The 23,533-nt window shown below is 38.3% G+C and overlaps 1 protein-coding gene across 1 annotated transcript in view; it reads left to right on the top strand.

The window, feature by feature from the left end:
- LOC142336689 (uncharacterized) overlaps positions 1-11,428 on the top strand; it is a 103,426-nt gene extending 91,998 nt beyond the window's left edge. The window contains exons 19-23 of the mRNA XM_075385601.1: positions 5,059-5,235; positions 7,872-8,015; positions 8,574-8,724; positions 9,416-9,741; positions 10,089-11,428. Coding sequence (XP_075241716.1) covers positions 5,059-5,235; positions 7,872-8,015; positions 8,574-8,724; positions 9,416-9,741; positions 10,089-10,267 — 977 coding nt within the window. The 3' untranslated portion in view covers positions 10,268-11,428. The remainder of the gene's footprint in view (positions 1-5,058; positions 5,236-7,871; positions 8,016-8,573; positions 8,725-9,415; positions 9,742-10,088) is intronic.
- The last annotated feature ends 12,105 nt before the right edge of the window (positions 11,429-23,533 follow it).

Raw genomic sequence — 23,533 nt, 5'->3', positions numbered from 1 at the left:
AGTTAAATCAATTCCTCAGATTGTAATTCAGGACTTGTCCTGCTATGTTTTGTTTCGTTGTCTGGCGCCATTTTTCGTTTTACATTTGTTCTAGAACATTCTTTCCCTTGATTACTTCAGGGATTCTTTCACGTTTGATTTCTGCTTTTTACTTGACCTAATTTTCTCTCGTCTGTTGCTAGAACATTGTCGATTGTACGATAAACTAAGACAAGGGATTTATAGCTGACTGGTTAATGTCCGATTCTTACACCGGGGATTGGAGTTCGAACCTCTCCGTTGTCAAGACTCTTTAACCCGAAGATGTTCCTAATGATACCTGTTGAATTAAAATTTTTATGATGGCCGCGGTAGCCTTTCCAACTCATTTTTGCAGATAGAAACATAAAGTCTATTTTGCGGCTATTCCGGCAGTCTGCCGGCTATACTTTTTTTTTCATGGTTTCAATTTTGCTATCCGCCCTGTAGCTCGATCGAGTAATTTGACTTCTGTTCAAAACAATTTGGATAAACAACTTGGAAAGCCGAATGGCATTAAAGACTGTGCAGCTCTCTTGGAGCTCCACTAAGCTCTAAGCGTATACGGTTCGCCGAAATTGCTGATGAACACTTGAAGAATGGGCAGGCTGAAATCCATGACGTGGAGGGCGATTTTGGGAAGACTGAACACCCCATCACTCAACTTCAATGATTTCAGTTTTCTTTTAAAAAATCCCCCTCCAGGGTTTATCACTGACTACTAAAGCTAGCCTCCTAAGCTTAAATTGACCGCAACCGAGAGTTACACCGCAAACGAGTTTACAAACATGCAACACAGACAAATGAGCAGCTAGCGATCGGTCGGTTCTTTCTCGCTGCTTTCAAATTCGCTTTTCTTTTTCAAAGTTTGAATTCAAGGCCATACTATTGTCTTCAACTATACTTTTTGAATGCAAAATGGCTAATTCAGACCCTGTTAATGCAAATTTGTCAACCGAAAACTGCGAAATGACTAAATTAGTTGAAGAACTTATGATCAGAATTACATCACTTGAGCAAACAGTTAAATGTCAAGAAGATACCATTCGTATTCTAAACAAAAACGTTGATGAGCTTCAAAATCGTATGTCAGCCCATGAAAAATACTCAAGCAAAGACTGCTTGATTTTCAAAAACTTCCCAATTAACCCATTTAGAAAAAAGTTATAATAATGATGTTTGCAAAGCATTTTACCATTACTTCAATTATCAAATTACGCCTGATAGAATCAAGGCATGCCATCCCTTGAAGCCTTTTAAAAACGGAATAACCCCAATAATTGTAAAATTTATTTATTTCGACGATAAGTATTTTATCTTCAGCCGGCGAAAAATGTTATCGGATCAATTAAACGGGGGTAAAGAATTAGTTATTCATGAGTGGCTTCCCCCCAAAGATGCTAAAATTATGAACAAGTGAAATGAAATTGGGCTCATTACAACATGGAACTGCCAAATGAAGTTTTTCGAAAAAACCTAAATGGTAACTACTAGGCCTGTGCTGTAAATAGTATAAAGGCGGTGGACGAGCTCAAAAATTGTGCAATTATGAAACGGGAGACTTTAGTTGGGGGGGGGGTTGTAAGAAACGACGGTACACTTCGAGTTGATCCACCTAATTATATAGACGAAAACTGGAAACAAAATTTGAACCCTTTTGAGAAAAAGACTAAAAACTATAAACACTCAAGAAAACATAAGCGGGATTTACTTGACGACCCAGTTAATTGCAAGAAAGGACAGTTTGATCTATCAGCTACGCCGACAAGCAGTAACATGGCTCCATGGTCGGAGGATGTTAATGAAATTGTGGATGGGGCAGCGAGGGAACAAGCATCTGCAAACTCTAATCTAACTTATAGCTTTTGATAAATTAGGGGGAGTACGTTTACGAAAACGAATTGCAGGCAATAGGTAATCCTTTTATACTATCCCTTAACATACAGTCCTTAAAATCCCATCATGACCAGCTCAACTGCTTTCTTAAAAATTTTCAAAAACAACCTAGGCTAATTGCTCTAAGTGAAACATGGCTTAACGAAAATGATAACCTGGGAATGTATTCTTTTGAAACTTATGAAATAGTAGTTGAGTCAAGAACTGGAAAAAAGGAGGTGTGGCTTTTCTGGTGAAATCTGAAATCAGCTTTGAAAAAATCCAAATGCCAATAACTACATCTTTTCAAAAAACTACAATTAAAACGGAAAGACAACAAAACAAGTTTTTTTACAGCTATTTACAGACCACCAAACAAGAGTTTTGAAAAATTCTTTGCAGAGTTTGAAGAGTTTTTACAATATACTTCCAATCTCAAGAATCATTACATTTGTGGTGACTTCAACATAGATATTTTATCAAAGTGTAATACTGTTTCCAAATATAAACTTTTGATAAAAAGTTTCAGCTTTAAGTTGCTTAATGGAATACTAACCCGCGTTGCTGAAACTGGAGAAAGTTGTCTCGATCATTTTCTTGTGAAAGAGAATCATAAAACCATTACAATCAAAACGTCTCTTAGTGATCTTTTTCCAGTTTTACTATTATTGAATGACGAAATGGAGACGAAAAGCTGTTTCACACATAAATTTCGTGATCTTGGAAAATTGGAAAAAGAACAAACTTGTTAAATTATTTGTTCTGCTTATACACTGAATTGCAAAAACTTCTTGCAAAAAACAATCCAGACGTGAATGTTGACAACAGGGTATCTAGTTTGGTTAATGTTATGAATACATTGTTGGATCGAATTGGACCTTGGAAGAAATCGCGAAAAACAGCGACATGGTACAATAAGAAAATAAAGTCCCAGTTAAATAAAGAAAATCATCTTTTTAAAAATTGGTTGCAAGAGAAAGAGAAAACGGATGAAAACCGATCAAGTTACAAAAAGAGGAGAAATATAGTTAAGAAAACTATTGAACTTGAGAAGAGGAAATTTTATGCCTTGGTTGGGGCTGATAAAACGAAAAAAGCTTGTTTCAGGCATATCAAACAATTTGCAACACGAAAAAAGGCAACGTATGTAACGTTCAGCCAAATTTTCTGAACAATTTTACTGCAAAAATTGGCGAAAATCTGTCCCGGTCATTTAAACCTTCTATAGAGAACAGTAAAATCGAAAGAGTTGAACAGAGCTGCGTTTTCTTTCCAACATCACTAAGTGAACTTAGTAAAGTTATTAGGTCTCTGAAAAACAAAAAGTCTGCTGGTCGTGACGGGTTAAACAGCGAAATTGTTAAGATTTCCTTACCGGTAATATGTGATTACTTATGCAATGTTTTTAACACCTGTTTTGAAAAAGGATATTTTGCTTCACCATTCAAAAAAGCAAAAGTGATTCTTTTGCTCAAGGAGGGCTGTAAAAGCGAACCTGCGAAATACAGATTCATTAGTCTGTTAACATCGTTTTCTGAAATTTTTGAAAGTTTGATCAATAAGAGACTTATGAGTTTTTTTGCCAGACAGAATTTGAACCCCAAAGCAGTTTGGATTCCAACAAAAAAATCTTGCATCAATGCATTAATTAAGTTCACTGAATTCATCTCTGAGGCACTAGAACAAAAACTATCTGGGGTGTCATTATTCATTGATTTAAAAAAAGCTTTTGACACAGTCAACCATCATATTTTGATTTCAAAGCTAGAAAAATATGGTTTCAGAGGAAAAACACTTGATTTAATTAAAAGTTATTTCTCTGACAGATCTCAATATGTTTTTTCGAACAATAAGACGTCAAACTCCATTGATGTTAATTACAGCGTACCACAGGGATCAATATTAGGGCCAACTTTCTTTCTAATATACATTAATGACATGCGCCACTGCTGCTCGAACTCGGAGTTTTGTATGCAGATGATACTACCATTACATCGTGCTCAGTTAATTAAAATGCTAAATTTTCCTCTGACGTAAAAAAACGTTAAGAAATGGTTTGATCAGAACTGTTTAACAATCAATGAAAACAAAGGCATGCTTATGCCTTTTGGCCGCAACAAAGAAGCTAAATACCTAGACGGTGTTTTCAAAGACGTTCAAATCAAGGATGAATGTAAATATTTGGGTATTAATTATGACAAATCGATGAAATTTACGTACCACTGTAACAAAAAATTGCAATAAAGCTAGCAAAATTTTCGGGTGTTGCCTATAGGGCAAGAAATTATTTCTCTAAAAATCAAATGTTAACCTTTTATAATGCCTCTGTGGAATCCACAATAGAATATGGTCGGTTGACATACGGAAACACTTATAAGACACATCTTGACGAAATTTAAAAGATGCAAGAATGAATATGTAGGGCCATTAAATGAAAAACGGATGCGATTAGGAATATCATGACAAAATATCATCTTAGCGTTTATGAACTTTTTGCTAATAATATTTTCAAATATATGTTCGACGAACTCAGAAAACCTGATTCAGCTTATTTAAAATTAGATTTGCTCAGCAACCATCGTGAAACAAGAAGAGTCGCACAAACTTTTATCTGTACCCAATTAAAAAAAACATTAAAAATTCACTGCGGATCAAAGTTATCGTAGCGTACAATTTCGCGCAAGAAAATAATTTAATTCCTGAAAGCATAAGAGAACTGACTCCAGGTCAGCTCAGAACTTTTTTAAATCCTTTACTTACCTATATATTCAGGATAGCTATGAAGTGTTCAATTTGTTTTTACTTCCTGTAATTTCAATTGGTTTTCGTAAATATTATACCGGGTTCTTGCTAGATGAGGCTGTAGTCTCTTCAAGGGTCCGTCCAAGCGTAACCTCTTTTAATTATATTTTTTTTTGTTTATTTAATGTTATGTAGCTGGTAAATGAAATTCAATTCAATTCAACCAAAGTCTTCCTCCTTTTTCTCCGAAATAGTACCTTGTTCTGCTGCTAGCAGTGTAAATACATAGTTTCTATTGTTCTTGGTGGTAGCTATTTTTATGGGCGTACAGCTATCCAACCGATCGACCTTGTTAGAAAAATCCAAATGATGAAGCAATGCAATCCTTCTTTCTTAATTAGCTTAACTATGTGATTATTGTAGGCTCTGAGACGCTGCACCAGTGGCAGAAGTTGGCATCTACGGATATGACACAGGCCCTGTTCGATCAGAGACCAGGGGTGGTGGCGAGGGGAGAGTCCGGATTCTCATCCGTCTGTTCAGCTGCTGCACCTGTAGGCGGAGGAGGCAACAGTTCCATTGGCAGTGGAAGTCGAGGAGGTTAAGGAAAATGGGAACTTTTCCGCACCAACCCCCCCCCTCCCCCTCCCCCAATACGTTTTGCAACCCACAGTTGCAGAAACTATGCTATTAATATTACACGTGCCTCTGGGGGTGCAAAAATATACAGCCACTGAGCTGGAGAAGGGGGCCACAAGCGGAAAAGATCCAGAACATCGTGATGGTTCGTATCAGGCTTTTGAAAGCCCTACTTGCTGTTAGAATTTGATGAGCGGCAAATATTTTAAACTATCAATGTCATTTTTCAATAGCCGCCCTCATTGTCTCAGCCGGCTATTATAGCGCTCCTATTTTTACAATTCAAAGAATTTGAATTGTATTGGGGCGCTGTCTTTTAAGATCTGTTCACATATTTTTAATAGCCGCCCTCATCTTCTCAGCCGGCTATTATAGCGCTCCTATTTTTTTACAATTCAAAGAATTTGAATTGTATTGGGGCGCTGTCTTTTTTTTTTTTTAAGATCTGTTCACACATTTTCATGATTTTTGAAGTCAAATTGGAGTAGTGATTTTGGTCACGCCGAAACAGGAAATGGAGCGAAAAAGCGAGTGGTTTTGCGGCGTGAATTTTTATCGCTCTAATTTTAAAGTAGAGTGAGAAAACGGTGTTTGAACAAAAATTCGGTTTCTCGGGAGTGGTTTTTTGTTCACATGCGACAATTTCACTCTGATTTTTACTGTTTTTTCGATTTTTTGGATCGGATTTTTTTCTAAATGGTTTTCCCAATCCATTCACAGCTCATTCTAGTCCTAGTTTTTTGTTTGAATTGAGTTTTCATTTCTCGCTAGTGGTTTTTTTGTTCACATGCGGCATTTTGACATTGATTTTCTGTTTTTTTTTCTTATTTTTTGATCTGATTTTTTCAAAATGGTTTTCTCAAGTCACTCATAGTCCATTCTTGGTCTAGTTTTTCTGTTTAGTCAATGAAAATTCTTTGAATTGTACGTCAGGACTTGTCCTGCTATGTTTTTTTACTTCGTCGAATAAAAAAATGTTTCGCTTTACCTCATTTTGCCGCCTTTTCAACATTTTGCGTGAAATCTTTTTGACTTCTCTAGGCTAGTTTGTCTCTTCTCTCATTCTGCTAAAAGTGAATTTGAACATCAGTTGCTCAGCAAAGCAATTCAAAATGAACAGAGTCAGTATAAAAATTGAAGTCAGAAATAGAAACGGGATAAACCCATAAAGCCCTATTTTAGATGCCCGCTATTTGAACGTCGTTCCTATAAGTCTTATTTACCATCTCTAATGCTTATTGTTATTGATAGTAGCCCCTGTAGCCTCTCTCTAAGAAACAGAAGTATGTTCAACTACGAAATGCCATCAAAATAAATCGGACTTAAAAAAAATGTTTTTGTACAAAAATCTTTTTTTTTCAATATCTTCTGTTATTTCAATCCCAATCATTCTTATTGGAATCAACGGCGGCTATTTTCCGGCAATCTGCCGGGTATGTTCATGATTTTTGAAGTCTAATTGGATTAGTGATTTTGATTCACGCCGAAACAGGAAGTGGAGCGAAAGAGCGAGTGGTTTTGCGGCGTGAATTTTTTTCGCTCTAAATTTAAAGTAGAGTGAGAAAACGGTGTTTGAACAAAAATTCGCTTTCTCGCTAGCGGTTTTTTGTTCACATGCGGCTATTTCACTTTCATTTTTACAGTTTTGTCGATTTCTTGGATCGGATTTTTTTCTAAATGGTTTTCCCAATCCATTCATAGTCCGTTTTTGGTCTAGTTTTCTGTTTAGTCAATGAAAATTCTTTGAATTGTACGTCAGGACTTGTCCTGCTATGTTTTTTTTTACTTCGTCGAATTTTTTTGGCTTTACCCATTTTGCCACTTTTTCGACATTTTGAGTGAAATCTTTTTGACTTCTCTAGTCTAGTTTCACTCTTCTGTCATTCTGCTCAAAGTCCTTTTAAACAGCAGCTGCTCAGCAAATCAATTCAAAATGAAGAGACTCATTATAAATTATTCAAAGTCAGAAATAGAAACGGGATAAACCCATAAAGCCCATTTTTAGATGCCCGGTACTTGAACTTTGTTCTCATAAGTTTTAGTTACTATCTATAATGCTTATTGGTATTGATACTAGACCCTGTAGCCTCTCACTGAGAGACAGGAGTATGTTCAATTATGAAATTGCATCAAAATAAATCGCACTTAAAAATGTTTTTATACAAAAATCAATTTTTGTTGATATTTTCTTTTCTTTCAATCCCAATAGAGTTATTGGAATCAACGGCGGCTATTTTCCGGAAATCTGCCGGGTATGTTTTTAATTGCGCGCTAACTAAGCTTAATTATTTGGATCGCTTAATAAGAGATAAAATCGTAAAAACCCGAGCGACTGAAGTCTGAGGATCTCTATAGAGCTTCGGTAAGCTATGTTAGATGGCGACGTTTCTCTTTTCATGGTCACAAATTTGAGATTTAAATGGAAGAGAATGATTAAGATGATCCCTTTTGTCGAGTCCGAATTTCCTGATCTTGTGAGGGGCTGTCTTACCTCGAGGTTTTTATTGCTACCGATTCATCTTGTTAGTCCTCTGTTTGATGAATATAAATTTCAGCTGCTTGATATTGCTATAATGGTTTCTTTGTTCTATCTGCAGGTGGGACATTGGGTGGGTGTGGTCTTGTGAATTCGACAGAAATGGACTTCAATGACTCACAGAGTGTGTTCTCAGTATCCCTCAGAGGAGACGAAGTTGAGGAGGATGACGATGGGGACGAAGACAACGATCACGCAAGCTCAAGTTAGGATCAATCTAAAAACAAGCTATCAATGTTTAATGACTCTCAAAAGAAGTTTGTAGCTATTATATTAGTCGCCTGTGGTCTTTTTTATGCGATTTTTCGCTTCAACAATTTTTAGTGTCCTGGAAAAAGGGATAAACAGGCAGTGCCCAGAGGGCTTTAAGCCTTTCAGCTAACTAGTCTCCAAGTATGCGATTCACAGAAACTGGTTTCAAGACGTGTACTCATGATGTGAGGGGCGGTTCTTAGAGTTTGACCCCCCACAACCCACTACCACCCTCTCCCACATCAGCCCCCCCCCCTCCCCACACACTCCACCCCCCCCCCCCCCCATCCCCACCCCTGCACATCGGTCAGCTCACCTTACGCCCCTTCAATTAGGCTAAAGCTAGCCTCACTAAACCGTAGTTAGCTACTGACGAAGCCAACCGCTCGCCTGTCCGGTCGTTTGAGACATCCGGTCTTAGTTAACATTTAAGACCTTCATCAGACATAACTTAGTGCGCATAGAGAAGTGCATAGAGAGGTCATAATTCTAATCTGCATCTCGGTTTCAGGATCTCACCGACTTTCACTCTTCTCCGATCCGAATGATTCAGTTCCCTCGCATTTCAATGCAAATCACAGTAGACAACAACAGAGCAGATCCTCTAATGGACAGAACAATTCCACGGGTGCCAGCAATCGATCACGCAACAGTGGCAAAAGGTATAAAAAAAACTTTGTGAACACTAATTTGGTTTAAATTATGTTGAATGGTCTCTAGCATTTGCAGTTACTGTATTTTGTACATTGTTTTGAGATATTTGATGCACCGTTTTTCATTGTGGATTTGTAAAGATGCAATTTATATTTGCAATAGGAAAAAACTGGAAAAAATCAGTGGGAAAACGGCTTAAGTCCGCTGACACTATTAAAATAGTCAAAACTAATCGAAAAGTTATATCAACTATCAGTCTTTCACCAGTCTGTGAATGGTATAAGTACACAGAAGTTTCACTGAGAGTATTTTTTCGCAGCTTACACGATCTAATCTTGAGTGGAAAATGTCAACGTTTTCGGTTAGTTACTCAATTGGTGTCTGGTTCTTTGAGATTTTGATTTTCTAAAACCTCTGTCTTTGTTATGTTGAGTCATGTTATTTACTAGGATATGACCTGCTTTCCATTTCCCGAGTTTCTCTTCGATCTTAGTGAAAACTGTCCGTACTTTTCCATTAACATAATGTGACGTGAATCAATTATTGAGCAAAATTCGTTTACTTCCGTTTTTAGTAAAAGTCCTGTTCGTGTCAGCTTTTTTACGCAACATAGTTGGAATATTTTTTCCGTTCATTTTCGCTGCTTTGAATTGGGCAATGAGGCCATTTTTCATAAAATTGTTGAAAGTATTTTTTTAGCTCTAGGACAATGGTGTTGAACCGAGCAGACGCATCTGTAGCTAAATCAATAAACAAAGACAATGCAAATCACATTTCCTCGAGTAAGTCTACCGGAGGCTTGGCAGTTCTTTGCAGTAACTGCAGCTCGGCTGTCGCTAACTCGTCTCATCACCACCATCACCCAACTACGCCTCCAAAAGCAATAGGGCAAACGGGTAGTTGTCAAGTGACCCAGGTGTCGCCTATTTACAATTCACCCTTCTACACCTTTGCTGCGACATCGCCAGTCCAATCGTCGGATCCGGTGCCGCCGCGTATTCTACAGATTCTGGGCTTCGCGCAAGGTATGTATTAGTACATGCACAAAGTTTTACCTCTGAAAAGTTTGTAATTAGCATAAATTTCCGCAAAAATTCTAATGGCGATATTGAAACGAAGAGTTGTTTCTGTATTTTCCCCAGACTTTGGTCACTCTGTTGTTCGAGGAGATTTGGCCGACGGTAGTTAATGTTGAGATAATCTGAACTGACTCGGTTTAACATACTCGCTTTCTGTGAATCCTTTAATATGACAACATAATGGCTGTGAAAAATTACTACTGGAGGCACAAAGCGCTTATTTTGGGCTGGCAGAGGTTACATCTGACCTATTTAGTTTAACTTCGCAATTTTTGGAAAATAACGCATTTTAGGCGACGAGGGCAGTGGCATGTCTCGTTCGGATGTCGACGACAATGTTCCCATTCGGAATTCGCCCGATGACGATTACGACGATACAAGTGCAGCTGGGAGAGCTAGAAGCACAGTGGCTGTTCTCTCCCGATTAAGATCGGCTATAATGGGCTCAACAGAACCACCGCCAAAGTACTGAAATGGTTCCTCAATCATTCCTCAACCATCAAATATGCATGAGCAAAGATGTAACTATTATTGATTAAGCAAGAAATTTTCTCACACATTTTTGATTGACTAAACCATAAAATGAATGTGGTAATAGTGACGATGGTTGACAATCAGTGATTTATCGCTCATCAACATGATTTAGTGATTTATTGAGTGATTTGTAAGTGATTAATTAGTTAATTTAGTGATTTATTAAGTGATTTATCAGCCCATTAACCTAAATGCTTGCCTATGTTAGGATCTTAATGAGAACGCTGGGATGGCTTTTATGCCATTTCAGCTGAAGAATTTAACCGAAACTCGTAAAGATTGTCAACCGAATGTTGTATGCTACCAATTTGCTGTTGATATTGCTATTATTTACTGGAAGTAGTTGTAATATTTTGGAATGTAACCTCAGCTAGATCTGATTGATTTATGCATATATCAGGAATACCACCGCCTTAGCGTTATATTCTGCTGTGATCAATGAATGACTTCATAAGCGATAGCGGCTGTTAATAGTAGGTGTAGAGATCTGCAGTTCAATGTTTACCCCTTTTTTGTTCACATTTGAAAAATGTGATGTATGCTTATGTTTCTGGATGATTTCTCCCAATTACTATGTGCTGATACTTTAACAATCTTTATTTATGTGCAAAATCGTAACATAATACTTTAATAAAAAACGGAGTATACAATTGGTCATTTTTGATTTTGTAATCTGAGAATTATCATCGCACCGCGAGCTCAGATTTTAATGCATTCTGAAATATATTTGTCACTGGAATCTTTGCGAACAGTTTTTTTCCTAATAACCGAAGTATGCTCTGATGAAATTATCAAAAAAGTTAATTAGTTTAGCTATGTGGATGTTTTTATGATTTGGATGAAAAGTATTTCAGCAGTCTTTAACTTAATCAGCAGTTTGCCCTTGAAAAGGTGCTTTTGTTATACAACACAAACACACATACACTAGTCTATCAATTAATTGCTTAAACCTTATGAGAATATTTGCTCGTTTGCTACCTTTATTGAAGCGTATAGACGAATCAACTGATGCGTGTCGATGCTCCAATGATTGCTAACTAGTGTATCTAAGTAGTACAGATACGTTCCTGATTCAGATAAATTTAATATTTTTGCATGGTTTGTTTTAAGTAAGAGAAAAACTAGGAACGTGGAAAAATTTTAAAACCAGTAAAAATAAATTTTTGTTTAATGTGATATTTTAACCGCACTGTTTCTCGTTTTAATTGCAAATTCCCTGGACAACATGGTTTATGTGCAACAAATGTTCATATAGCGGCACTGCCTATTTTAACCTCGTATTAGTTTTTGATGTAACTTGGATTTCCAAAAGATTTTAGCAGTGTCTGTTCCTAGCTTTTACATTTTAGAAGAATTTTTGGTTTGGTTATCAATTTTTGAATAGTATCAACCTTTTTTTGTTTTGTGTTCTAGAAAATTCCTTTAACTCATATTTGTTGACCATATTAATTGCTCACGAGAAGTAATTATTGTAAGTCTTTTATGCAAAATTTGCTTGATCTTTTTTGCGCTTTTGTTCTAGAAAATTTCACTTCTTGAGTGACTTTTTAATTGCTCTCAAACAAAGTTTGAAGCTATTATATTAGTCCTGTTGGTCTATTTTGCAATTTTTCGCTTGACCAATTTTGTTGTCTGACCCATTTGACTTTTCGTTCTCAAAATTGGGATTAACAGGTAGAGCCCAGCGGGCATTAAGTTCTCTTATAGCCTTTCTTTCAGCTCACTAGTTTACCATTATGCGATTCACAGAAACCATTTCGGAGACTTATACTTATGGTGTAAAGGGCGGTTCTTAGAGTTTGACGCCCTCTCCCTCCCCCCCCCCCCCTACTTCACCCCACCCCACAATGTTCACCACTGCACAATGTTCAGGCTGTAAGGGTCCTATGCAGCCAAAGACGCCCGTTCCCGCATCTATTAAACCCACGTTGCACTCAACTCACGCCCCTTCAAATAAGCTCAAGCTAGCCTTTATCAACCGCAGCCCGCTACTGAAGAAACCTTTTTTCTTTTGTTTCAATCACAATCGAAGTCATGGGAATCAACGGCGGCTATTTTCACGCAATCTGACGATGTTTAATCACTGTGTTGTAATTTTTTGAGCCTCTTGTAAATTTCTGAAGTTTTATTGCTGGCTCCGGGGTGAAGCTGGGGTCACTAAATGCAAACTGGTAACCATTATTTGCCGTTTGAGAACAAATTGTCCAACAATCTAATTCTTAAATCTTTTATTGCTCTTAAAGAAAGTTTGTTGCAATTATACTCGTCCTGTCGGTCTGTTTTATGCAATTTTTCGCTGGACCAATTTTTCTTCTGAACTATTTGACTTTTCGTCCTCAAAAACGAGAGACCAGAATGTAGCGACCAGAGGGCATTAAGTTTTCTTAGAGCCTTTCAGCTTGGTAGTCTCATAAGTTTTTATAGTAATGGTTGTGGAGACGAATACTTGTGGTGCCAATGGCTGTTTTGAGAGTTTGACCCTCCTCCCCCTCTACTTCAACCCCACCCCCAATCTTCACCGTTGCACAACGTTCAGGCCTTAAGGGTCCCATACAGCCAAAGACCCCCCGTTTCCACGATCAATTCCCGCCTGCCACTCACCTCACGCCCCTTCAATTAAGCTAAAGATATTCAATAAACCGCAGCTAGCTACTGAGAAAAAATTTTTTCTCTTGTTTTAATCTTAATCGAGGTCATCCAGATCGTTACACAATTATCAGTTCTATTTTGAGATTTTTACGAAAGTTCTTTTAAAGTTCTATGTGCAGTTTGTTGAGCATGCACGAATGGGCAGCCATTGGGCCATAGAAATGAAAACAGAGAACATGCATTCAGATCCTTATTGACAAAGAATAGATTATTCCGCAATATAGGGGACAGATTTGTGATTAAGAAAGGATAAATTGCAATCTGCGTGGTAACCATTATTAAATAATCTTGATTTATCCTGATCTAAATTTCAAATGTTAGCTGATTTTTTTTATCGCCAATCTTAATGTTTTCTCCGATCTCTGATTTTTCTTCCTCTCTCCATCAACCTTTTAACTCTCGTGTTTAATTTCCTCGCGTTATAGAACTTAAAATGAGCACAAATCTCCTCCTGTTGGATGTCATTTGCTTCAGAGAAGGCTCCCCTCTCTTTGGGTGAGTTCAGTAATGATTCTGGGCGTGTTTCTAACTCATCAAGAGATTGATTCAGCTTAACACAAGTGTCTAGGAAAAGTTATCTTCACATTGCGTCCCACGTAATCGGGTCGCTAATTATCAGACAAGTTCAACTAATTGCTGTGTTCAACTACGGAGCTCGCGACAACAGCATAATAGCTTATCGTCGTATAATGACAACAGAAAGAAACTGAACTGTTCTATCGAAGGTCATGGAATTTCCCACTTACTGGCAATTTCTGCTATCAGCTAACAACATGCGCAGTAAGGCCTGAGTCAGAGTCATCGACAGACCGCCCAAAACTTTGCTTGCCAGAGGGACGGACAAAATTCATTGTTTAGCACAGCTATTTCCATACTGAGCTTGTTTTCGATCTTCAGCACCTTCAATTGCAAAGCCAGACTTCTCTGCCGCATGAGAAATAGTGTGCGGTTGCAGAGAGATCACTTCTATGTATAGAGCAGCAGATTGGCCAGATTTTCAAGGAGGCAGATAGACGTCTGGGCGTGAGTTTTTTCCGCAATGATATTGCGTTTTTCAATTACTGGGGCTAAATTAGCTGCTGAACAGGCGGAAGCTATACGGTCGCAAATTCTATGGTGCCTTGAAATCGCATCTCCCCTTCCATGGCAGGCGACTGCATGGCCACCAAATGTCCAATGTGCCTGACCCGCAAAAGAGACATTTTCTTTCTTGATCATAATCGCGATCCCGAGCCTGTACTTGACAATGTCTTGAAATTCCTTAGCCGAAAGCTGTAGATCTAGAGGGGCAATTGGAGGGGCAGTAAGCCACGCGCCAGAATTAGGCAGGCGTAATAATTGGAGTCTTGCTTTTCCCCATGTTTTCTTATAACGTTTGATTTCTTATTAGGGCAGAAAGTTTATCAAGTGCAGCTTGGATCTCTTTTTGTGCGAAAATAAAAGTAGATTGAATGGTTCCAGACTTTGGTGTAACTCTTTAAAAGTCACTTTCTGAAGGCGCCTAGTTGTTATTTGTTGACCAGCTGGTCTGAGGCTATAATTGTGCCCACAAACGCTCCTTTTGTATTGCTCTTGTTACTATCTGACGCCTAGTCTCGACAAACTGATAGGTAAGGAGGATTGTTTTCATTCGTCATCACCAATAATTGGGCCGAAAATTTAGCCAACACTTCTCTTTGGTCGTCATCTAAACTGTTCAATACTTTGAACATTTCAATCGATAGAGTGTTAGTTCGTGAAGAGTATATTAGTTTCGCGGTGTTCCCAAACAGTAACGAAGGATACCTAATGAATATTGAGAATCGTTGAAGTTATTTAAATTGTGCAGCCCAGATAAAATTGTTAGAACTCTGCTCTTTAAACAAGAAGCGACAATTGGTTTGAACCAACCACAGCGCTCAGAACTTCAAAATCGTTTACCAAATTCTTTTTTATTGCTTGATCAACGGAGGCTAAATCTTTAATTGACCACAGCCACATTTGTCTTTTCTGAAGATTAAATCTCTCTCAGGACCTTCGTTGGCTAGGATTTCAAGTTTTTGGTTGATCTGATTTTCAGACCCAGCAATAAGCCCATCATCAAAGTACCGATTGTGCTGTAATAAACTCGGAACTGAAGTCTTGATCGTCCGTTGATACAATAACGGTATCAGCGGATCACCCTGCTGAACACCCGATTCAGTTTGAATGATTGCATTGTTATAAAAGAGGTGTGTGCTGGGGGTAGAAAAAATGGTGATAGAGGCAATTCCAGGTATAATTTCACAAGTCGATTTTAATAAGTGTGAACGATTGACTGAGTTAAAAGCGTTTTGGAAAACATTTTGAGGCACGCCTTCATACGACAGAGCACCAACTATGTTATCGTATGTAATTTTTGACTTATGAATGATTGCCTTAGCGCCTCCACTAACGCCGGCTCCCAATTGCAGGCTATCAAACAGCTCAATTGCTTTTGATTTAGTGTCACTTGACAGGCATTTTGCTATGAGACGTCGCAACACTTCGCCAACTGCTATCGGACTCACTCCACTTTTCTCTTTGGACAAGGCCGCAAGTGAAGCGTAGCAGAGCGACTTGGAAATAAAAGCAGAAAAAAAGTCGCCTACTACCAAAATTTTCAAACTTTGTTATCGCGTTCAGAGCAAACTCAGACCGATCAGGTGCAGCGCACTACTGCGTGCTGAAGATGCTGTGAAAATATCCTAGAGGGACCAGCTGCAGTGTGCTTGCTGAATGTCTTCAGTTGTTCATAAACTGTTTTTACTGAATTGGAACAAATTGGATGCAATATCGTCAGGTATACTGACGCCGGGTAACGGTTCGTTCGGTTGTAATTTCTCCAGTGCTTCGAATGTAGCTTTGTTATCGGGTGCAAGACCTTCAGAAGCTAAAACTGTAGCAGCTGGCCCAAATTGACCTTGTAAGCACAAAGTTTTTTGCGCTGACCGTTATTTCGTGAATGGTGTTCGTTTGTCTTTTTGGTTGTTCCATGAGGACAGCTTCTGATCAAAGCTTCCCATTTTCAATTAAGTTCCGACGATCAAAACGCTCTGCGAGACGTTGGTCTTGATTGCGCTTTTGTTTTTTGCCTCATCGGTTACAAGCACGTAGAACGCATTTTGAAACTGTGAAAAGTGTTTGTCAATTTATCTTATTGTCTGTAGTCTCAACACATACTTGATAGCAATTGAGACAATTTTGCTCTCAATTTGATTGGAACAAAGCAACAGGTTCGCACGTACGAACACAGAATTGTCAACAGAGCAATTTGTTAGCTTCTAACTTTATTGAGGGATCAATACTTTCAAGATAAGAGTTATTCAACTGACTGGAATCACAGAATACCAATAGATTGTCTATTTTATTTGAGAGGTATTTGTTAAATTTCCGACGGCCGCCCAAACGCTCTTTGTATTTTGAATACGATCAAATTGATTTGGAGTTGAACCAAGCGTCGCTCTGTGACATCCAACCAAGATATCCTATTGTTGTGTACTGATCGCAGTTTTCTAGTACTTGAACGCTGTAGAGCTAATCTGCGGTATCCGACAGAAAAAACTGCCTGAAGCTACGTGATAAAACCCTTTAACACTTAATTTTGCATTTCCTGAGTCAAACCCGTGTTCATGTTTTTGTTGGACTCAGGATTTTTTGGTTCGCTTTTGTTTCTACATACTCTAATTGCGTCGCTCTCGTCAAAAACTCTATTTCTTAACTTGTATTTCATTTTCTTCAGTGAAAAAAATATCTCACGTTGTGAGAACTAATTTTGGCAAACTACCCCAACGAACAAAGACTATATTGAAACGATCTTACCGGTTTCGACTGACATTATCCTCGGAGTCTGAATAGCTCATAAAAGATCCGTCAGTATAAAGTATAAACCACCAATAAAAACATCCACCATAAAGTTATATGGGCCCTAATTGTTTTTATTTCGTTCAGATATTTGATGATCCAGTTTAATTCAATCTCCGCTAACAATCGTGTTAATTTGGGAAAGGTTTGTTTATTGATAATCTAGTTTTGTGAGGTACCGCGGTGGCTCAACAACGCTATCAAGTAAACACAGCTCAATTTTGAGAGAGAGAGAGAGAGAGAGAGGGAGCTGAGTGGGTGGGATTGATACAAGAAAAGTTTTTTTTACTAAAATCAATTAGTTTCCTTGAGAAATTCTGTGGAGTTATAAATTTTTGACAACCAGGTGTTTCAATATAAACCATAGTATACAATTACAACAAAAATCAAATTAAAAGCTTTGTTTGTATACCATAAAGATTCTGATTTTCCACAGTATCTCAAGACTACAAATAAACGTAGCAACGCAAGGACCACCCAGGTTCACCGAGCGTAAAAAACTTGGTAAGGCCGTAGCACGGCACGGTATAAGTCTTAGCAGAAAACCATACTAAGTTATTGTCAAGTTTACTGAGGTACCGTGGACGACCGTATTATGAGTTTTGAAATATCCTTTGAAAGCAGTATCAAGATTCAGGAGGATCCGTACTAAGGTCTTACAAAGATTAATAGGGTTCTATACTAAGGCCTTACCAGAATTAACAGGATGATTTAAAAAAAGGAAATAGCTGGAAAATCGGACTCACTCCACTTTTCTCTTCGGACAAGGCGGCAAGTGAAGCGCAGCAGAGCGACTTGGAAATAAAAGCAGAAAAAAAGTACCCTACTACCAAAATTTTCAAACTTTGTTATCGCGTTCAGAGCAAACTCAGACAGATCAGGTGCAGCGCACTACTGCGTGCTGAAGATGCTGTGAAAATATCCTAGAGGGACCAGCTGCAGTGTGCTTGCTGAATGTCTGCAGTTGTTCATAAACTATGTTTTTACTGAATTGGAACACATTGGATGCAATGTCGTCAGGTATACTGACGCCGGGTAACGGTTCGTTCGGTTGTAATTTCTCCAGTGCTTCGAATGTACCTTTGTTATCGGGTGCAAGACCTTCAGAAGCTAAAACTGTAGCAGCTGGCCCAAATTGACCTTGTAAGCACAAAGTTTTTTGCGCTGACCGTTATTTCGTGAATGGTGTTCGTCTGTCTTTTTGTTTATTCCATGAGGACAGCTTCTGATCAAAGCTTCCCATTTTCAATTGCGTTCCGACGATCAAAGCGCTCTGCGGGACGTTGGTCTTGATTGCGCTTTTGTTTTTTGCCTAATCGGTTACAAGCACGTAGAACGCATTTTGAAACTGTGAAAAGTGTTTGCCAATTTATCTTGTTGTCTGTAGTCTCAACACATACTTGATAGCAATTGAGACCATTTTGCTCTCAATTTTATTGGAACAAAGCAACAGGTTCGCACGTACGAACACAGAATTGTCAACAAAGCAATTTGTTAGTTTCTAACTTTATTGAGGGATCAACACTTTCAAGATAAGAGTTATTCAACTGACTGGAATCACAGAAGACCAATAGATTGTCTATTTTTTTTGAGAGGTATTTGTTAAATTTCCGACGGCTGCCCAAACGCTCTTTGTATTTTGAATACGATCAAATTGATTTGGAATTGAACCAAGCGTCGTTCTGTGACTCCCAACCAAGATATCCTATTGTTGTGTACTGATCGCAGTTTTCTAGTACTTCAACGCTGTAGAGCTAATCTGCGGTATCCGACAGAAAAAGAACTGTGCCTGAAGCTACGTGATAAAACCCTTTAACACTTAATTTTGCATGTCCTGAGTCAAACCCGTGTTCATGTTTTTGCTGGACTCAGGATTTTGTGGTTCGCTTTTGTTTCTACATACTCTAATTGCGTCGCTCTCGTCGAAAACTCTATTTATTAAGTTGTATTTCATTTTCTTCAGTGACAAAAAATATCTCAGGTTGTGAGAACTAATTTTGGCAAACTACCCCAACGAACAAAGACTATATTGAAACGATCTTACCGCTTTCGACTGACATTATCCTCGGAGTCTGAATAGCTCATAAAAGATCCGTCAGTATAAAGTATAAACCACTAATAAAAACATCCACCATAAAGTTATATAGGCCCTAATTGTTTTTATTTCGTTCACATATTTGATGATCCAGTTTTATTCAGTCTCCGCTAACAATCGTGTTAATTTGGGAAAGGTTTGTGTATTGATAATCTAGTTTTGTGAGGTACCGCGGTGGCTCAACAACGCTATCAAGTAAACACAGCTCAATTTTGAGAGAGAGAGAGAGGGAGTTGAGTGGGTGGAATTGATACAAGAAAAGTTTTTTTTACTAAAATCAATTAATTTCCTGGAGAAATTCTGTGGAGTTATAAATTTTTGACATCCAGGTGTTTCAATATAAACCATGGTATACAATTACAACGAAAATCAAATTAATAGCTTTGTTTGTATACCATAAAGATTCTGATTTTCCACAGTATCTCAAGACTCCAAATAAACGTAGCAACGCAAGGACCACCCAGGTTCACCGAGCGTAAAAAACTTGGTAAGGCCGTAGCACGGCACCGTATAAGTCTTAGCAAAAAACCATACTAAGTTATTGTCAAGTTTACTGAGGTACTGTGGACGACCGTATTATGAGTTTTGAGGTATCGTTTGAAAGCAGTATCAAGATTCAGGAGGATCCGTACTAAGGTCTTACAAAGATTAATAGGGTTCTATACTAAGGCCTTACCAGAATTAACAGGGTGATTTAAAAAAAGGAAATAGCTGGAAAATCGGACTCACTCCACTTTTCTCTTCGGACAAGGCGGCAAGTGAAGCGCAGCAGAGCGACTTGGAAATAAAAGCAGAAAAAAAGTCCCCTACTACCAAAATTTTCAAACTTTGTTATCGCGTTCAGAGCAAACTCAGACCGATCAGGTGCAGCCCACTACTGCGTGCTGAAGATGCTGTGAAAATATCCTAGAGGGACCAGCTGCAGTGTGCTTGCTGAATGTCTTCAGTTGTTCATAAACTATGTTTTTACTGAATTGGAACACATTGGATGCATTGTCGTCAGGTATACTGACGCCGGGTAACGGTTTGTTCGGTTGTAATTTCTCCAGTGCTTCGAATGTACCTTTGTTATCGGGTGCAAGACCTTCAGAATCTAAAACTGTAGCAGCTGGCCCAAATTGACCTTGTAAGCACAAAGTTTTTTGCGCTGACCGTTATTTCGTGAATGGTGTTCGTCTGTCTTTTTGATTATTCCATGAGGACAGCTTCTGATCAAAGCTTCCCATTTTCAATTGCGTTCCGACGATCAAAGCGCTCTGCGAGACGTTGGTCTTGATTGCGCTTTTGTTTTTTGCCTCATCGGTTACAAGCACCTAGAACGCATTTTGGAACTGCGAAAAGTGTTTGCCAATTTATCTTGTTGTCTGTAGTCTCAACACATACTTGATAGCAATTGAGACCATTTTGCTCTCAATTTGATTGGAACAAAGCAACAGGTTTGCACGTACGAACACAGAGTTGTCAACAAAGCAATTTGTTAGTTTCTAACTTTATTGAGGGATCAACACTTTCAAGATAAGAGTTATTCAACTGACTGGAATCACAGAAAACCAATAGATTGTCTATTTTATTTGAGAGGTATTTGTTAAATTTCCGACGGCTGCCCAAACGCTCTTTGTATTTTGAATACGATCAAATTGATTTGGAATTGAACCAAGCGTCGTTCTGTGACCCCCAACCAAGATATCCTATTGTGGTGTACTGATCGCAGTTTTCTAGTACTTGAACGCTGTAGAGCTAATCTGCGGTATCCGACAGAAAAAGAACTGTGCCTGAAGCTACGTGATAAAACCCTTTAACAATTAATTTTGCATTTCCTGAGTCAAACCCGTGTTCATGTTTTTGCTGGACTCAGGATTTTGTGGTTCGCTTTTGTTTCTACATACTCTAATTGCGTCGCTCTCGTCGAAAACTCTATTTCTTAAGTTGTATTTCATTTTCTTCAGTGAGAAAAAATATCTCAGGTTGTGAGAACTAATTTTGGCTAACTACCCCAACGAACAAAGACTATATTGAAACGATCTTACCGCTTTCGACTGACATTATCCTCGGAGTCTGAATAGCTCATAAAAGATCGGTCAGTATAAAGTATAAACCACCAATAAAAACATCCACCATAAAGTTATATGGGCCCTAATTGTTTTTATTCCGTTCAGATATTTGATGATCCAGTTTAATTCAATCTCCGCTAACAATCGTGTTAATTTGGGAAAGGTTTGTGTATTGATAATCTAGTTTTGTGAGGTACCGCGGTGGCTCAACAACGCTATCAAGTAAACACAGCTCAATTTTGAGAGAGAGAGAGAGAGAGAGGGAGTTGAGTGGGTGGAATTGATACAAGAAAAGTTTTTTTTACTAAAATCAATTAATTTCCTGGAGAAATTCTGTGGAGTTATAAATTTTTGACATCCAGGTGTTTCAATATAAACCATGGTATACAATTACAACAAAAATCAAATTAATAGCTTTGTTTGTATACCATAAAGATTCTGATTTTCCACAGTATCTCAAGACTACAAATAAACGTAGCAACGCAAGGACCACCCAGGTTCACCGAGCGTAAAAAACTTGGTAAGGCCGTAGCACGGCACCGTATAAGTCTTAGCAAAAAACCATACTAAGTTATTGTCAAGTTTACTGAGGCACTGTGGACGACCGTATTATGAGTTTTGAGGTATCGTTTGAAAGCAGTATCAAGATTCAGGAGGATCCGTACTAAGGTCTTACAAAGATTAATAGGGTTCTATACTAAGGCCTTACCAGAATTAACAGGGTGATTTAAAAAAAGGAAATAGCTGGAAAATCGGACTCACTCCACTTTTCTCTTCGGACAAGGCGGCAAGTGAAGCGCAGCAGAGCGACTTGGAAATAAAAGCAGAAAAAAAGTCCCCTACTACCAAAATTTTCAAACTTTGTTATCGCGTTCAGAGCAAACTCAGACCGATCAGGTGCAGCCCACTACTGCGTGCTGAAGATGCTGTGAAAATATCCTAGAGGGACCAGCTGCAGTGTGCTTGCTGAATGTCTTCAGTTGTTCATAAACTATGTTTTTACTGAATTGGAACACATTGGAAGCATTGTCGTCAGGTATACTGACGCCGGGTAACGGTTCGTTCGGTTGTAATTTCTCCAGTGCTTCGAATGTACCTTTGTTATCGGGTGCAAGACCTTCAGAATCTAAAACTGTAGCCGCTGGCCCAAATTGACCTTGTAAGCACAAAGTTTTTTGCGCTGACCGTTATTTCGTGAATGGTGTTCGTCTGTCTTTTTGATTATTCCATGAGGACAGCTTCTGATCAAAGCTTCCCATTTTCAATTGCGTTCCGACGATCAAAGCGCTCTGCGAGACGTTGGTCTTGATTGCGCTTTTGTTTTTTGCCTCATCGGTTACAAGCACGTAGAACGCATTTTGGAACTGCGAAAAGTGTTTGCCAATTTATCTTGTTGTCTGTAGTCTCAACACATACTTGATAGCAATTGAGACCATTTTGCTCTCAATTTGATTGGAACAAAGCAACAGGTTTGCACGTACGAACACAGAGTTGTCAACAAAGCAATTTGTTAGTTTCTAACTTTATTGAGGGATCAACACTTTCAAGATAAGAGTTATTCAACTGACTGGAATCACAGAAAACCAATAGATTGTCTATTTTATTTGAGAGGTATTTGTTAAATTTCCGACGGCTGCCCAAACGCTCTTTGTATTTTGAATACGATCAAATTGATTTGGAATTGAACCAAGCGTCGTTCTGTGACCCCCAACCAAGATATCCTATTGTGGTGTACTGATCGCAGTTTTCTAGTACTTGAACGCTGTAGAGCTAATCTGCGGTATCCGACAGAAAAAGAACTGTGCCTGAAGCTACGTGATAAAACCCTTTAACAATTAATTTTGCATTTCCTGAGTCAAACCCGTGTTCATGTTTTTGCTGGACTCAGGATTTTGTGGTTCGCTTTTGTTTCTACATACTCTAATTGCGTCGCTCTCGTCGAAAACTCTATTTCTTAAGTTGTATTTCATTTTCTTCAGTGAAAAAAAATATCTCAGGTTGTGAGAACTAATTTTGGCAAACTACCCCAACGAACAAAGACTATATTGAAACGATCTTACCGCTTTCGACTGACATTATCCTCGGAGTCTGAATAGCTCATAACAGATCGGTCAGTAGAAAGTATAAACCACCAATAAAAACATCCACCATAAAGTTATATGGGCCCTAATTGTTTTTATTCCGTTCAGATATTTGATGATCCAGTTTAATTCAATCTCCGCTAACAATCGTGTTAATTTGGGAAAGGTTTGTGTATTGATAATCTAGTTTTGTGAGGTACCGCGGTGGCTCAACAACGCTATCAAGTAAACACAGCTCAATTTTGAGAGAGAGAGAGAGGGAGTTGAGTGGGTGGAATTGATACAAGAAAAGTTTTTTTTTACTAAAATCAATTAATTTCCTGGAGAAATTCTGTGGAGTTATAAATTTTTGACATCCAGGTGTTTCAATATAAACCATGGTATACAATTACAACAAAAATCAAATTAATAGCTTTGTTTGTATACCATAAAGATTCTGATTTTCCACAGTATCTCAAGACTACAAA

The sequence above is a fragment of the Convolutriloba macropyga genome, chromosome 3 (assembly GCF_964194025.1).
Source record: "Convolutriloba macropyga chromosome 3, txConMacr16.3, whole genome shotgun sequence".
NCBI lineage: Eukaryota > Metazoa > Xenacoelomorpha > Acoela > Convolutidae > Convolutriloba > Convolutriloba macropyga.
This window is presented reverse-complemented; position numbering and strand designations above follow the sequence as displayed.